This window comes from Daldinia loculata, assembly GCF_022478755.1.
Source record: "Daldinia loculata strain CBS 113971 unplaced genomic scaffold F4817scaffold_20, whole genome shotgun sequence".
Lineage (NCBI taxonomy): Eukaryota > Fungi > Ascomycota > Sordariomycetes > Xylariales > Hypoxylaceae > Daldinia > Daldinia loculata.
Genome location: NW_026054874.1, coordinates 391066 through 407568, shown reverse-complemented (window position 1 = coordinate 407568; position 16503 = coordinate 391066). Strand labels below are relative to the sequence as shown.

The 16503-nt window shown below is 46.4% G+C and overlaps 2 protein-coding genes across 2 annotated transcripts; both read right to left on the bottom strand.

The window, feature by feature from the left end:
• Positions 1-493: 493 nt before the first annotated feature.
• Positions 494-3742, bottom strand: F4817DRAFT_90768 (transcriptional activator xlnR). The gene is made up of 3 exons (XM_049308044.1): positions 3089-3742; positions 700-3032; positions 494-648 (listed from the first exon to the last, which is right to left on the bottom strand). Exons 1-3 carry the CDS (start codon positions 3435-3437, stop codon positions 505-507), a joined length of 2826 nt encoding a protein of 941 aa, XP_049159789.1. The 5' UTR covers positions 3438-3742; the 3' UTR covers positions 494-504.
• A 7718-nt stretch (positions 3743-11460) lies between these two features.
• On the bottom strand, positions 11461-15161 carry F4817DRAFT_335709 (fungal-specific transcription factor domain-containing protein). Its single transcript, XM_049303059.1, has 3 exons — positions 14386-15161; positions 12876-14315; positions 11461-12826 (listed from the first exon to the last, which is right to left on the bottom strand). The coding sequence occupies exons 1-3, from the start codon at positions 14529-14531 to the stop codon at positions 11737-11739; spliced, it is 2676 nt and encodes an 891-aa protein (XP_049159788.1). The 5' UTR covers positions 14532-15161; the 3' UTR covers positions 11461-11736.
• Positions 15162-16503: the final 1342 nt, after the last annotated feature.

Below are 16503 nucleotides of genomic sequence, written 5' to 3'. Positions count from 1 at the left end.
TCAACGCGTCTGCATTATGCACTTAGCGACCACATACGACAAGGGATGAGTTTGAATCAAGTCTCTTCTCTAATTGGGCTCGTACGTGTACGTAACTATCCGACCACCTCCTTCAAACTCCACGCTTCTAAACACATCTCCTCCCAAGTGAACAACGCCTAGGGTTCTGCGGAATGGCTTTACAAGAAGCCTAGCGCGAGCTATCTGTAATTTTGCCTCAACGACTACTCTTATCGACCTTAAATGTCGATAATTGACCCTTTATCAAAACATCTTGCTCATCTCCGAGTAACCCCAACTATTCAAACAAGTGATCATTTGCACATTGACCTTTTGTCCGATTCCTTCGTTACCACCAAGGGAATGATTTTGGCCATCCGTAAATCGAGACGCCAGCCACTCCACTTAGTCCGTTTTATAACTCCGTTAAACAAAATCCCTAACGCCCGCCACCTATTTGGTATTCACAGTAGAACAAAATAATGTATATTGCGAGTATATATCTCACAAGGCCAAACCTGTACCGTCACCGGTCCAGCGGTATAAAGCTAGAAGCTCTCGGCGACGCTGATGTTGCTCGCCAAGATCTTCGGGCACGCGACCGCGAACTTGAGCGAGAGCACTACGCATCACCTTGCTGAAGTTGCGCTAGAAGGAAGTTAGCTTAATTAAGAAGGTATTGTGAGCTTCATTACTCACCTGATATTCAGTATTTAGCGTAACAACGCACGCTTCATGGGCGCGGATGATAGTTTCGCAGGCACGGACTACACTAGCCGAAGCCTCAAGCTGTAGCTTGTCGGCAATAAGTAGTAATAGGAATGAGCCTTGTAGTAGATATATTCCGAAGAAGAAAGGCATGAATTCTAACCCTGGGTCATATTCGAGTATGTTGCTAATAGCTTCTGCAGCAGACACGGCGTGTCCTGTAGCTGTGATGAAGCCTTGTGACGAGATCCACAGGTCATTATCATCAATGAGGTTTATGGGGTCCCACTTTCCAGTGAGCAGAATATGCAGTACGTGCATGACATGTGTGCCATAAGACATGACGATACGGGTTTGAATATCGGATTCGGTCATGCGTGACGAGCTGGTATGCACAGATCGTCCTGATGGCGAGCCGATCTGGTCTAGTTCAGACGGCATCTCCAACGTAGCAGACTGTTCGTTCTTATCTTCCGAACTGGCGTTAAAATGTTTTTGCTCAAATATCTTTAGGCTTTGCTCATACGCCTCGAGATGTCGCACAATCTCAGCTTGCTGGTCATCCCATTCCCTGGCCGAACGGAAACTAATGCCAAAGCGGGGGTGATTACGAGCATGGTGAAGATCAACAATCTCGCCTAGTATAGTCATCAGGGGCAGGAAATAACCAAAGATACTGTGACCGGTACACTCAAAGTGTGGCCCACGCACCCGAACTCCTTCAGATCCTTGCGGTTCCGATAAGGCAGGATCCGTGGTATGGGCATTGAAGTTTCCGTTCTGCCATTCGGTGTCATCCATGGGCTGGAGAAGACCCTCACACTCGATATCCAATAAGAATAGTGGCCTGTTGTAGCATAGTGCTAGGTGACGGTCTACAATATAGGTAAGCCACCATATCCGCCTTCGCTCTTCTCGTTCCTCTTCGCTGACAGTTCCGGGGGCGACGTTGTTACCGAGGCCATCCTCGGTTTCGCCATCTGCATCGATATCGTTGCCATTATTACCTTGGACTATTGAAGGTACGCTCGCCGGGAGTTCTCGGCCAAGTTTCAACTCTCTCGCGAGAGACCACGCAGCATTCCACCATCGAAGGCTAGCACCTTTGTATTCGCTGGCGGAAACTACCGTGGCTAGGTGGATGTAAGTGATAACGTCGTCAAGCGTCCCGGCGGCGCCAAAAGCCCCAGATTCTCCCGTGAGATTTTCCATACTCATAGAGCCAGGAAGGGCAACACCCAATCCTCCTAAGGCTACACCGTCTATTACTGGACTGGAAACTGGCGAAGCTTCGCCAGATGGAGTGTGTATTAATGGCTTAAGCAAGCTAACAGTAAGTTCAAGCAACTTCTGGCAGATCTTGCCTCTCGCAGACGGAACGCTGGTTAAAAATGGGGCATCGCTCGTCTGTGCTGCCACCCAAAGAATGCTTGCTAACAGTGCTGGCTGGCATTGGCGAGGTTTGCTAGGATGCAAGAATGATCGTTTCCGAAAGACGAAGCCGAGAACATAGGGTGACATCGGGTGGGCGTGAGCAGACGACGAACTGGCAAAATACAAATCGATCAAGTCGCAAGCGAGAGAAACAGGAATGATATTTCCAAGGTGGGGTATTAGGGGGTTGAGAACTGGATATCTTAGCTGCTGGTGGTAATTATTTTGGGGGATGTGAGATTGGAACTGCGGTGGAGGTGAAGACATTGACATCCACCCAGGCGACGCAGGCTCTCCGCCTATAGGGTATGCGCTGAGGGGGCTGGTCCCTATCCGAAATGTCGGCTGGGCGTTAGCTGAGTAGTTAGTAGGACTTTGTGTTTGCAATGTGTAAGGAATCTCGGGGTAATTCGAGAGATTGCCCTGGTTTGAGCCGTATGTGTTGTGTGTAGTCCCACCCATCAAATGACCCATTCCTTGCCTGTCGTATGGGTTCTGAACATTCCCATATCCATTGAGATCCAACGAAGTAGGGCTATCAAGCTGGTCCCGCTCTATACCACTAGGATGACCTGTTAAATGAGGCTGGTGAGAGCCCAACTCTGCTAGGCTATCGAGACTCCCCGTCCTTTGACTGCGCTGTATGGCATCTTCGTTGATATCGTTTAGTGCCTTATCACTAGAGCTTGTCTGTTGTTCCGGCTTCACGGAAGACGCACTGTCCGTTTGTTGCTCGCCGGAGGCTTCGTTGTCGTCGTTTAGGTTTGGCGATTTCTGGCCATTTTGAGAGGCGGCGGCAGCCTGAGCAGCTGCTTGCTGGGCAAGATCCTTGCGAGACGCTTTTCCTCGCTTTTTTCGTTCTCGGATATACTCACAGCCCAGTCCAAATTCTGATTCTATTAGTAACCTTGACTTAGTCCTAGGATGCCTCGATATGGTTACCAACCTATGCAATGGGCACAAGGGTGCTGTCCATCACACTTGGTCCTCAGCTGGTTGCACTGGTCGCAAGCCCTGCTTATCCTCCTTCTGATGGGGCCGGCTGCTCCTGTAGCTCTCGTACTAGGTCCCCCGTAGGGATGTTGTCGATGCTTTGGCTGCGGTGCTCGGGCTAGATGCGGGGCATGAACTCCCACATGTTGTTGAAGGTGCTGGATAGTGTATTGAGATCCATGGCCAAAAGTGTCGAGGCCAGCTGCGTGGAGGTGGCTCCCAGGCATATGGCCGTTTGAGAGTAATGCATTAGAAGGTAAGGCGTGGTACGGTGAAAACCGCTGGAGTGGGTTAGACAACATCTTCGAGTAATCCGTGGTTGCGAATTTTACTCGATACGTTTCAAGTGAAAGCAGTGGTCTGTCGACGATCTGGTCTAACTCGGTATATCATGAACGATAGGCGACTTCGAACGAATGCAAGCAGTTGGGGTGAAGCATGAATGCGTCCAAACTGCAGCAGTGTCCGATTTGTATCGGAGAGGTGCGAGATAGCTTAAGCTATATGTTTGTCAAGGAGCGGTTGTGTCCTGCAGCTCTTGGCAAAGCGTAGCCTTTCTAGACAGCGGCACTTGGATGGACCGAAGACCTTTTCACTGTGGAGATCTAGAGACATAAGCATGACACTACGTTCAACAGCACAAGGGACCCCAAAATAGTCAGGAGGGATCGCCACGGTAGTATATGAACGGCACTGGTATGTCAAGCACAGATGTCAAAGCATGTGGCGGGGTTGGAGAGGCAAGAGAGCAGCGAATCGAAGACGGGATGTGTACAAGGGTCTAGGAAGATTGAAGGTGAAGATACATACAGGGCAAAGTAGGATATGGAAGTGTTCCATAGCACCGTAGTGAGTTGGACTATCTGCTACTCTGTCCCGGTCCCCAGTAATAGTGGTTGTTTTAAGGGAGGGACTACTAGGTAGAGAAGTCGGAAGGACGGTGGACCAAAGGAAGCATAGAAAAGGTCTGGTTTAACCAAGGCAATCTCTATTTAGGTCTGGAGTACTCTCCCAGAAGAGGGCAAATAAAGTCTGCGTCCTTGGCATGCATACAAGGAGAGGTTCCTGCTTGCCTCTGTGGATTCGATTGGAGAATGGTTACCCCTTCTTGTCGGAGCAATATAGACAAGCGCAGGTAGATTGACGATGCAATATACAACGGCGGAATAGGTCTAAGGAGATATAATGACAAGATGGGGATATGAGGGGTGACCTTTTGGTCGTTCTAGTAGCAACTCTTCCTAGAGGAGTCCTTCCCTCGGGCATTTCTATTATATGACCCGCTTTCTCACTTGAGTTTACGACATGGTTGGTTAGGTTACAACGAGGGTACAGGGGTTCGTATTGACATACAGACGACGGTACTTCGCATAGAGGAACACATAGATTCGGGCGACTAGTCACTAGGACCGACTAGGCTATGGGATAGTGGGTGGGAGAGAATTCGGGTTAGGAATGACGACCCAGAAGAGGGCACACTAGGTCAGCAAGGCCCACAACGACCGGTGTGAATCCTTGGAATATGTGAAGAGATTCCGCACCTTTCTAAACGGACTTAGAGAGTGAGTATACGATGTAGTAGGGTATATCGGTCAGTTCATAGTAGATATGATTGGATAAAACGCATTGCTAGAAGTGACGAGATAGGTAGCAACATAATGCTGTGTTGCAGCCTCGTCTCCATACAGCTGTTGGGCTTGCAGATGGACGGCTTGCTTGTGAGAAGCAAGCGTGAAGCGTAGCTTTTCTCATCGTCTATTAGGGCCGTTCTGTACTGGAGTACTGGATGATGGTGGGATGAAGCGCGAGTGACTATCAAGGATGTACCATCCCTGATACCCCGTACCCCAGTTGCCCAGTCATTACCAGTCTTGGCAAGCATGGAGACCCGCGAGCTTTCCTAGACCGGACGGAGAACAGCTTCATATTCGGTCAGGTGTCGCCGAAAAGCTCTTATCAGTTTTTAGCATAGGCAGTTCTGTTAGTAAATAATCGGAGACACATCTTAATGCTTGAACTTGATTTTTCGATTTTTTTTTCTTTCGGGACGGCGTCTAGTATTTCGTATACGCCCGCGGTCGTGACTATTTTAACGGTACCTTCGATTCAGGTACCATACCCAAATGTGTCCCTATGGGCCCACGGTGAGGTATTGCAGGCATTTCTATTTTTGCTGGACTCTTAGTCCGTAGTCATATCCGAGATCTTGGTAGTCTCGGAAACAGACATTAGTCTGTACATACAAGTTCGACGCAGTGATTTCGTCTCATGTTGCTAAATATCCGAAGTTGTAGGTTAGATCACTGAGATTCTCCAACAGACAGATTAACAGATAGATCAGTGGTTCTGGACATTCCTTCCCCGCGATCTCTCTGATTAGATGGATGATCGTCTCGGTGAGCCGGTGGCTCGTAGGTTAGCCTAGGTTAGCCCACCGTAGATGTAAAGGGTAGTAATAGTAATCAGGGTCCATAGGGGTAATGCTGGAGGGTTGACAGCTTAGGACTTCTTTTAATGCCGTTGGTAGGAAAATGTAGGGTTGCAATAGGACATAGTGCTTTATGCCAATCTTATCTAGATACGGCCCTTCGATCAGGGAAGCTGGTAGAAATGTTATAAGCTTAAGTTGAAATCGTAATCGTGGCTTGAAAAGGGTTGAAAAGGGCAAGTAAATTTTGGATGACCGAATACCGTGTACCTAATACAGTATTTGAGTGCCCTGTGACTACCACTCTAGCGGGGATGACTACTAGTAAGTGAGCTAACTAAGCGCATCGCCTAATAACCCCGTATTACGTAATTTAACTAAATTGCTCGCATCGCAAGCATCGCACGTTATTTCGTACACTACTTCTAGTTCGTTACCTGAATTCAACTTCCTCACACTGTATTTTCGAAGCTCATCTTTCTCAACACTTTGCTTACTACCATCTTCGTTATATTTGATATCCTCGAAAATAGGTACACTTGCAAATTTCATGGGCTTTCACATCCAAAAGTTCATGATGCGGATGATCGTCTACAGGTAGGTCTAGTATGTGTTACATACCGACGATCATGTCAAATCAGGGTTATAAGTGATACCCCGGAGCTAGGGGCCTCCCGCAACCCAATCCTGATGTTCAAAATGCTTATTCTGGTCCTGCATCTATGACAGACTGCAGGGCGCCCCATATCACGACCCATCCCAGACATAGGTAATACGAGCCATGCTTCCTGCGATATAGACTGCATATTTATTACTGAGCGCCATTATTGACAGGCGTGCTAATACTCAGGTAATGCGGCCCTATTCCATGTGCTACTCTTAATCGATGTTTGTTAATGGCCGAAATAGGGACGAACCGTCACGGATACGGGACCTTATATCTCTCCGTATATTCGGGTAACGATGAAACACCCCTTCAGATTTTTCAAGATCAGCTAAGTCAGTTTCGTATTATTATCCTTTTTCCTAACGTGTTAGATAGTGACTACCTTATATCTTAAGACTGCCTTGGCTTATAGCTACGGAAGCGATTCTTATATTTAAACTAGTTGCCATATCGCGCTGATAAGCATCAAATGGAAACTTGGATCTTTCTAGGATCCAGTAATAGCGATCTCTATCAAAGGAACGCTTTCTTATATAATCTTGGCTGAATTAGCTAAATTAGTAGGGTTATCGAGGAATAACTTAAATTCAGAGCAAAAGCAAAGTTTTATTGAGTACGCTTATCGGCACGGAGATCCCCCCGGGGATCTCACGATTGGATATTTACTCTATATTACAAGGAACTTTAGTCAACACGGCACTTCGCTCTGTTCAGTGGCGATACTACAAGCCATCCAAAGTTAGCTGGCATTGCACCCAAGCTTATTTAATTGCTCTACCATTCTTTTCTGAATGGTGGTTGTGCTTGGCACGTCATAACTACTAGCTTCGGCTACCCGTGCAGCCGCAGCTTACACAATGTGAGATACAACAGACATTTTGTGCATTGTAATCCGTACTAATGTCTCTGGTTTATGTTGCTATAGCACTCCGTTTCTACTACCAGGGGTTAGGGCGAAGCTTCAACTTGGAACTACGTAACTATACTAGCGGCGGCTTAAGAAGGATCCATTCCAACTTCTAATAGCCGCAATCTTCGATTCTCATGTGTCCTAAGTTGCATCGCGGGAACCCACCATACCGGATGCCCACTAGGTTGCAAGCTGGATAGTCGAGCCGGAACTCGGGGCCCCTAGTTACCAAGGGTGACCGGACCGAACTTCCCATTAGCACAATGGAACTGCACGAAATTATCGCAAAATACCCCTATTGGTGGATTTTCACCGAGTCTTAGCAGATTTCTTGTCATTTTAATTCCACGAACCATCCGAAGACTTCTAAGAAGTTCTAATGTACATAGAAAGAGCTCGATCCTATACAGCTGACGAGACACTTTATGGTAGGGCTAAGCGCTAACACGAGTCCCCCAGAAAGCTACTCAATAAAGGAATGCTATTAAGACACGGAATACGACGCACGGTATCTCCGACTCGCACGGTCGCCATTGACGCTGAAAGTCTGGGGAAGTTATTCTGGAGAGAAACTTACATGTCATTGCTGCAGAGGGCGCCATGCTTACCTTGATATGGTATCTGGAGAGACCTGGGGAAATAAGCTATGCATATTTGGGTACCTAAAACAGCGTATGACTTCAGCCCACGTCTCTAGCTCTACAGTTCGATATCATGTTTCGCCTCTAACATTGCATAATGATATTCGACAATCACATCCTCTCACCATATAAATCGAAACTGGACTCAGGCACAGCTAGCTCGATTATACAGCATACATGAAGAGAAGCGAATTTACGATTTCATAAATCTCACGATCTATGACTAGTCTCTCTAGGATCAAAGGAATGCGTAAGTGGCATCGGAGCTTGGACAAATTGCCCGACTGGCTCCTTTAGAAGAGATATTGTCCGGGGAGCGATACCTACGCTACTGTAGGAAGTCCACTCGAGGTTACTACGACTAATCCGCGGTCGCAAAACAGCACGCGGTTCAAACTAGGAAGGACTCTTTCCACTACATAGCCCGACATGGAATTAAGATCATGAAGTTTTCGGAAGTTTAAAATGTTAGGCAGACTCCACTGATCGGTAGTTGAAAACTCGGCCATCTTACCTCCCCAGCTTGGAAACGTGTGTAGGGATTCCCGTGCCAAGATGCCCAGGGTGCGATCCAACGGACACTGCAATCTGAGATGCTGGAACTCAAAGCGGAACAAGGTCCGACTTTCCACCACGATCAAACAGGGCGGTGCCAAACAGGGACCACTCTCATACAGAAAAGTTGCTCAGAAACTAAATGGGCATTTCTCTTCTTTATTCGGGAGAGATGGCATTATCTCGCGACATTGTGGTACTAGTTTCTAATGAGTCACTTTGGCAGTCATTTATCAATACGTCTCGGCGCCTATTTTACTCTGGAACTACTTAACGCTGCATGTGAGGCGTAACGTACGGCTATTTAGCCCAACGCGCTTCACAAGCGCCGCGTCTGCAGGTTCGCGATCTAGGCTATTCTACCACGAGCCTTACGTTAGGTATACAATGGTTTCTGAATAGCCCGTTGATATAGGACGATATCAGCTGCGGGATACCGGAAAAGTAACAATACCCATATGAAGAATACCAGGTTATACGTAACATATATTGGTCTCGAGCTCCCCGTCTTTCTGACGCAGAAGCAAAATCAGGTTTGCAAGCTAGCTAACACACTGCTAATGATGCATAGTAAGATCAGATAATATCGATATCCCCAAGGATATCATGTAACTAAACGCCTACCCTAGGTTCACGTGATACTGCCTCTCTTATTGTCATTGCGGCTTCTTTCCCGTGGCGACAAGGTCGGGAGAAAGGAGGAAAATAAATTGTTACCACGTGCTGGTATCCTTTTTGGCTGGGGTAGGCATCATCTCTCCTGCTACGGAGTTGGGTTACAGTGAGCATGCATGCATTGCCTCTGGATGGCAGCTGCACCTCAACAAGAATGAGCCCTATCAGAAGGGTGTCTGGGGAAGACGTGGTAGACTCGCAGCATCATGCTCTGCCACTTCTATGCACCCAACTTTCTCCAAAGGACCGGAAAACTAAAGCTCAAGATCTATCTGCAATAGCGGAACTACGCCATCCAAAATCTACTACAGGAAGTGATTGGCAACCCTTTTGGTGGTTTAGATTAAAGATAAATATCCTATACGTCTCAGTGCCACATGTATCGCCAATCCGGTACTACCGCATCTCATAGATGCAGTGAAACGGCAAGGCTCGTACAGATGGGCCTTTTTAAACCACTCGAAGCTCGAGAAGCCGTCACAATACACGCTACCAAATCCTACCATACGTACTAGTCGACATTGGTGCCTGCATCAGTGGGAGTTGGCCGGCATGTCATGTCCAGGTCCCCAGATCGTGCAGGCAAGACATGGTATGCTTGCAGACGCCCACAAGGCTTAAGGCTCCCGATGTTCCGTTCGGTATTGGGGACGACGGGAATTTTTGAGAATCATGCCAGCCTTTCTCAGTGGTCAATCTTAAGACGGAATGTTACCCCATAAATGGCCGGTCTACTCCCAATTCAGACTGTCCCTCCGAGAGGGTCCATTGGGTTACCATTCGGCAAACTGCGATCTGGGGTAGAATATGCAAGCGCAGAGATTTGCGGTCCAATATACCATAAGCCGTACGCGCTAGATGCAGACATCCGAGTGCCTTGCAGATCGAAGTACCAGCATCCAGAGATCCGTCGTCGCTGATCCGGAGAGGCCCTTCTCTTCTCTCCCGGACTCGCCCTCGCTCCGGCTGACGAGATAGCTACGGACATCTCGCTAGACGTCCCGAAGACACACCCTTTCTAGCAAAGATTTGCGCCTCGTTGTCGTACCCCGGCACGAGAAAGAGTCTTGGCCGCCCTTATTTGGAGATCACGGAGCCACCCTAGATTCTGAACCAAACAAAGCATCAGCTGTGCTATCCCAAGTTGCTAACATCAATGCACATCACGAGGAATCGAATCTCAAGATATACTGATGAAGATGGCCAGCCGAAATCGCAGGCAAAAGCGGTCTGCGGTCATGGAGTAACTTTTCTTCCCGCCCCAGAAGCCTGGTATTGGAGGTCATGTGAGAACTAGTGCCTCTTTCATCACATCTACCATGGCGCCTTGGGCCAATCTTCACGTAGTTCGTTGTTGTCATGCTCATTGCTAGATATTGGCTACAAGTGATCACCTGTCTATGCCTCAAGTATCGAGTTGACGGAGACTGCCCGTTAAGCCCTAGGCTCTAGCGGTTGGGGTATCACAATACTTCACTCCCCTTTAGTCATAACTTCTTAAACGAATCGAGATTACTTAGAGTTTCATAAAATAAATGAAGCACGGTTCTAGACCGACGACAGCAATCAAATATTTTGCCATTGCCACTCAAAATCTGCACATATATCATGTCGTAATGACATACGAACGGTCGATCTTTCTTCCATTCGGCTCCCTGCATTATCGATATTGTCTTAATACATACTAGCATCTTCCAGGTAAGAGCAGAAAATATAGCAGATCTCCTAATCCAGATGCTTAACAGACAGATAAGTGACGAAGGCCATGTCAATATGTAGTTCCACTCCTAAGGATTAGTGCAGAGTTTACCTGTTGGGCCACGTCCAAAGAAGCTTTGCTCATCCGCATGTTGAGGCCCACTAGGTTCCATTTTCTGATCGTCGGTGGAAAATCCGGGGGTGGATCTTGACCTGTCGTTCTTGGGGCCTCTTAGACCTAATGCATTTGACGAACGGACCTCATATGTACCTTGGCATTATAGACATCACGAACCCCTCGATTTGCAACTTCAATTATTCGCTGTCCGCTAGTTCTAACGCCGTTAGTAGCAGTAAAGTCATTTAGCTTTAAGAATTGGAATAATTGTCACTTTAAAACTCGAATAGACGTATATTCCACAATACATTCGAGGTAGTAGTCTGTCTTGTTTAGTTGATAGCTCTGAAGCATCGTTCTTGGAATTTATTTTCCAAGAAAACTTAGGAGCCCGCTGTAAAAAAGTAATCGTTCATACCAACCGAATTATGGGGCTTTCCATTTCTCAATCATGCATAATGATTTGTACGGCCAACGTTGAATATGAAAGCTCATTCATGTTATGACCATGCCGATATCAAAAGAGATATGGAGGAAAATGGATAAAGTTGGAATAAATCTAGTGTAGATTAATAGGATCTGATAAGAAGGTGCCGTATAAGTAAAAGCTATTGGTAGTTAGGAGGTACTCACCTAGTATCTCTACAAAGTAATCACATTAATACGCTTAGCTGGTTCCAAGACGTGAATTCTTTTTTTATAATCATTTCTCGTCATCACTAAACGAGAGCGAGGCCAAATAATAGGTGTACGATCATTATACAAAGTATGCTGTTGTAGCTTTCTTAAATCATGCCCTTTCGCTTGCATACCTAAGGTCCTTATATAATTTCAAGATTTCACATAACCTAGCACGCTGGCTTCAATAAACGCACGGTACTAGAAAACACACTTGGGTTAGCCATCCCCTTACTCCAAATTTGGAAGATCCCATCCGTCCATGGAAGAAGATAAGTTATTAAGGCCCTCGAAGTTGAAATCCATGGAAGCAAGAGAACGTCCAGAATTATTGGCAGGCGGATTAGAAGTGAATATGAACATGGATGGATCCGATATATTCGAGCCGGATGGTCCATTCCCCATATTCCACGTATCGAAACCAGACTGCCAGTTTACACCATCTTTAAGATACCAGTCTTGTCCATCAACGGCGTAAATGGAATTCGGTGCCTGATTTCGTCTTGCACTTTGGGATACTTGGTTAGAGCTAGTATTATCTGGAATTTGAGGGAAAGCCTGCGGATAGTTGAGAACATTCTGTGTAGTCGGAGGCTGACGCCAATCTGGACTAGCTAACTCGTTTGTATCCAAGGGCACCGAATTACCCATAATAACCACACTATCCAAGACTGGTTGCGGGATTTGTGCGTCAGGTTGGAAGCTGGGTGGTGATGAGGTTAAGTTACGCATTATCTCGGGTGGGACGGTTGATCCCGGGCCGCCTGTTGGTGATGGGACTGAAGTCGGGGGAGTATTGTGACTCGCGGGACTATGTTCAACTCTCCCTGGCGGTGATATCGCAACAGCGGGAGGCGATGGAGATATAGCCATGTGCGAACGGGGTGAAGGTACATCGGATGTCTTGAAGGTACCCCACCTTTCATCTGTACGCTGTAAAACATGAGAAGCCTCTTCAGGAAGCTCAACATTCCACTTACGAGCGAGAACACTAATTATGCTAAGAGTTCGTCGCCCACAGAGCCAATCTTCTGCAATCTCTTCGAGATGCTTTACACCGTGAATGATATCCCTCCTCGCAGTCTTCTCGGGGAGATTGAGTATATGAATAGTGCAAGCAGAATGTAGCATATACACTGCAATATTGCAGATTTGGCGTAAGTTGTAGAGCTTCTTATATAGTCTCATCAATTTAGAGATGGCACCTGCGTTTGCGGTACATATTCTCCGGGGAGATACGTGAGGTGGTAAGGGGGACGTAGCTGGAGAGTATTTGAGAAAAGGGCGGAAGAGATGGATATATTGAAGATGGAAGAACATGCTAAATTTGATCAACCACGCTATCTCGACTGTGCTGATAGAGAACTTACTGCATCAAAATGACGTTGGGTAATTGACCCTCCTTAGGTTCAAGTTCTTTGGGTAACTCCTTTCGCCAATCCTCAAGGCGCCGATGTAATTCACTCAACTTTTTGAGCTCGACTGACTTGCCGCTCGATCGCCCTATGTGATTTGGGTGATAGAAGAATAAGAGAAGGTCGCCACTAATTTCGCACAATTTAGATAATTGTAGACCGACCGTACGGGTTCGCGACGGCTGCTTCACCGATTCTTCAAAACCAGAGTCGGTATATGGACACCAGGGTTCGGCATCTTCGTCCGGGAAAACGTCATATTTGGGAACGCTGTAGGAATTTTTTGGCAGTTGAGGAAGTCGACCTAAGTAATTTGACCAGCACTTATCGAACACGAAGCAGCCCCAGAAAGTGACTCTCCGCGCATCTATCTCGTGGTCGTCCAAATTCTCGTTATCGCCCTTGATGCCACCAATATCTAGGTTGAGCCCCAAATCCTGTGCCATCCTGAAACTCATGCCGCTATATACCCAGCCCTTAGCTTCTCGACCACAGCCTGCCTCCCGAACAGACATAAGAGCCAAAGCCTGAACCGTCGTTAACCGGGGCTTTTCATACTCGTCGTTGTCAACAATCAGTCTCTTAGCCTCGGCGAAGAAATGATCTCCTTTGGTCCAGCTATCTCCAGTTGTACCGAAGGCGCAAGCAGCATCAGTAAAGTGGCACCCCAGCGCGAGCATCGCATTGACCAATAACGGCGAACAATATGCAACCTTATTTGGCGAGATATTTGATCTCCCTTTTAGAAGGTCGCGATAGAACAGAGCCCGCGACAACGTGGTGAAGTACGGATAATGCCAGTTGAAGTACATATCGAGAAGATGTTTAACAACCTCTCGATCCTTCGTTACATCAGACCAACTCGTGATAGGATCTAAATCGGCTGCACCGGTAGTATTCCGTGACTCGTATTCCGGATTCGGCGCCCCATGTATATCCCAGTGTATCAGGTGAGACGTACCACCGATGAAGCGCGTCGAGCCGTTCTCCAGCCGTAACTCTCCCATCTTTCGGGCAAGGTCTCTCTCGCCTTCAACAGGCATATCGGTAGTATAGTCATTCTCTATCTGATCTTCATCTTCTATTCCTGCACTGCCGAACTCTTCTTGCTTGAGAATTGACTCGGCCACAGCATCCAAGCTATCGCAGGTGCGTATTCTCTTGACTACTTCGGGGACATCATCTTCGTCTGCATTAAGAATAGCTTCGATTAGGATTTGGAGAGTAGAATTCCGCGCTTTCATACTGTCGATCTTCTCTCTATAAACTCCTTTTCGGCGGTGATCCGAGTTGGGATCGTAGACACACTCAGTACCATACACGCTTGCGCACGCGGCGCAACTCGGGAGTGCGCCGTCGCATTTCGACTTCCGACGGCGACAGGCTATGCATGCGCTGCAGACGTCAAGGTCAATTTATATCATAATGAAAGAGCAACTGAGAGGAGATTCGAGGTATCACGTACGTGCTGACGCATCGGCGTTTTTGACTGGACGGATCCCCGCCCCTCCTTGACTTCTTCTTGGCCGGGGGATGAGAGGAGTCAGCGAGAGAATGACCTGAAGTCAAGGCGGCTTGTGGTCGTAAACCCGACAGATCGGGCCCGTCCATAATAAAGTCTCACAGCAGCGAGCTAAGTTAGCTTAACAATTGTGTCAGGGTATCAGTGTATTAGGGTATCAGAGCGAGGTTGGCAGGAAAAGAGAAACGTAATGGAAAGAGCGCAGTTTTCAGGGCACATGCAAGCTAAGACTTGATAGACATGGATGTGACAACGATAATATTTCCGGGGGAGTGCTAAAATAGCGGCGTCCTATCCGGCAGTTTGGGTCGATTGAGAAAGTAGCCAATAGAGGTAGCCAATAAGTGTTGACAGATCTTGATAGATCTCGACGCTGATGCCGGTGCCAAACACTTCTTTGGGTTTTTAAAAATAAGTATACGCGGAGAGGAACTCCTCTCTTATTCCTTGGTGGTAATAGTAAGAGACGATAATGGCGTCGCGACCATTGGCCCATGGAGGGCTCGGCGGGGGGGGGCGAACCCTTACGGCAATTCGGTTACAAGATAACACGCTTGATCAAGAGGCTTGCGGATTCATAGATGAGATTATGAAACAGAGTGAAATTATAAGATTACTTTGTCGATGGCGTACGCTCGTCGCCCAAAAAAGCAAGTACACGACGGTGCACGACACAAAAGATCAGCAACTAGAACGAATAGATTTCATCGGCGGAAGCCAGACGCAGATAAGAATACATATGAAAGATAAGTCGCGCATCTCGTATTATATAATCCGCCAATTAACAAATAGGGTTACCTAAGGAGGTATCCCGCTAGCTCACTAACCCGCTAGTGCTTCCGCTCTTACATGCGTTGAGCCGCTTGCTTACCTTAGGTACCTACATATGTACATGTAAATCGGGAATGGGTACCTAAAGATGTACAGTACCTATGTACCTAAGGTATGAGTGAACAAGCAGCTACATGTATGATACCTAAGCTGTATACTTGGGTATATCTCTCAATACATGTCATAGCAAAAAGTAACATATCTCATTTAGTTTTGATACTTTCTTAAACAATTGATAAGGAGGAATGCAATTTGAATATCAAAAAGCAAATAACAGATACGTATATTAAGAGGCACCTAAGGTACTAAACTTTGGAGAATTTACATTTCTTCAATACTCGTTATTATAGATATTGTTGCTATTATCAATAGCATTGCTTTTTATAAGAACCATATGCAAATAGCGTTCTTTGCCTTCCTAAAAAGTTATAGCATGCTTGGTGCCAAGATGTCACTCCAGTTCTATTGAATCCTACGTCTTTACAATACATATATATCATGTGAATTTTCCCCTGTAACCAGGATATAAACCATTGTACATAGTTGCTACTACGGTAGGTGAGGCAAAGACGATAGGAACCCGGTGCGACGGTTACATATACCTATCCTAAATTTAGTCTACGCAATCCAAAACAATCAACTTAAAGGTTCGTATACTAACTAGCCTGAAATATCATATCATCAATATCTGTTCATCGGCGATGTCGGATACGATGCAAGGACGTCTAATACTAGAAATTCCGATGAATCCGGGGCTTTGTTCTTGTTAGATGATATAATATACGAATAAGCATTCGATTTCTAAAGCGAAGCTTTAGGTACCGCACCTAACCTATGCAAGAAGCCGAGTGCGCAGAATAAAAAAAACACAAGTTCAAATTTTGCAAAATATACCATAAATCTTTAACACGGAAGAAAATATTCGTAATAAGCTCCAAACTGACAAGGTTCAATGTCCAACTATAAACTTCATCCTTAAATTCAAGGCCATACGACATAGAATTGCTTTACCCGCAAAGATAGGGCTGTTGGCTCCAACCTAAAATACCTACCTACATTACATTGTAACTAGGATTAGTTCGAAGTATGGTGCTCTTTATACTAGGTATTTACCTATACAAGATCAAACACTCGAAATAGAAACCTATTTGCGAGGAGATTGTCCAACGTTGATGTGAAGTTTGACACAAACAATTCAATAACACTAGGTTAAGTCCTTGAGTTGGATAT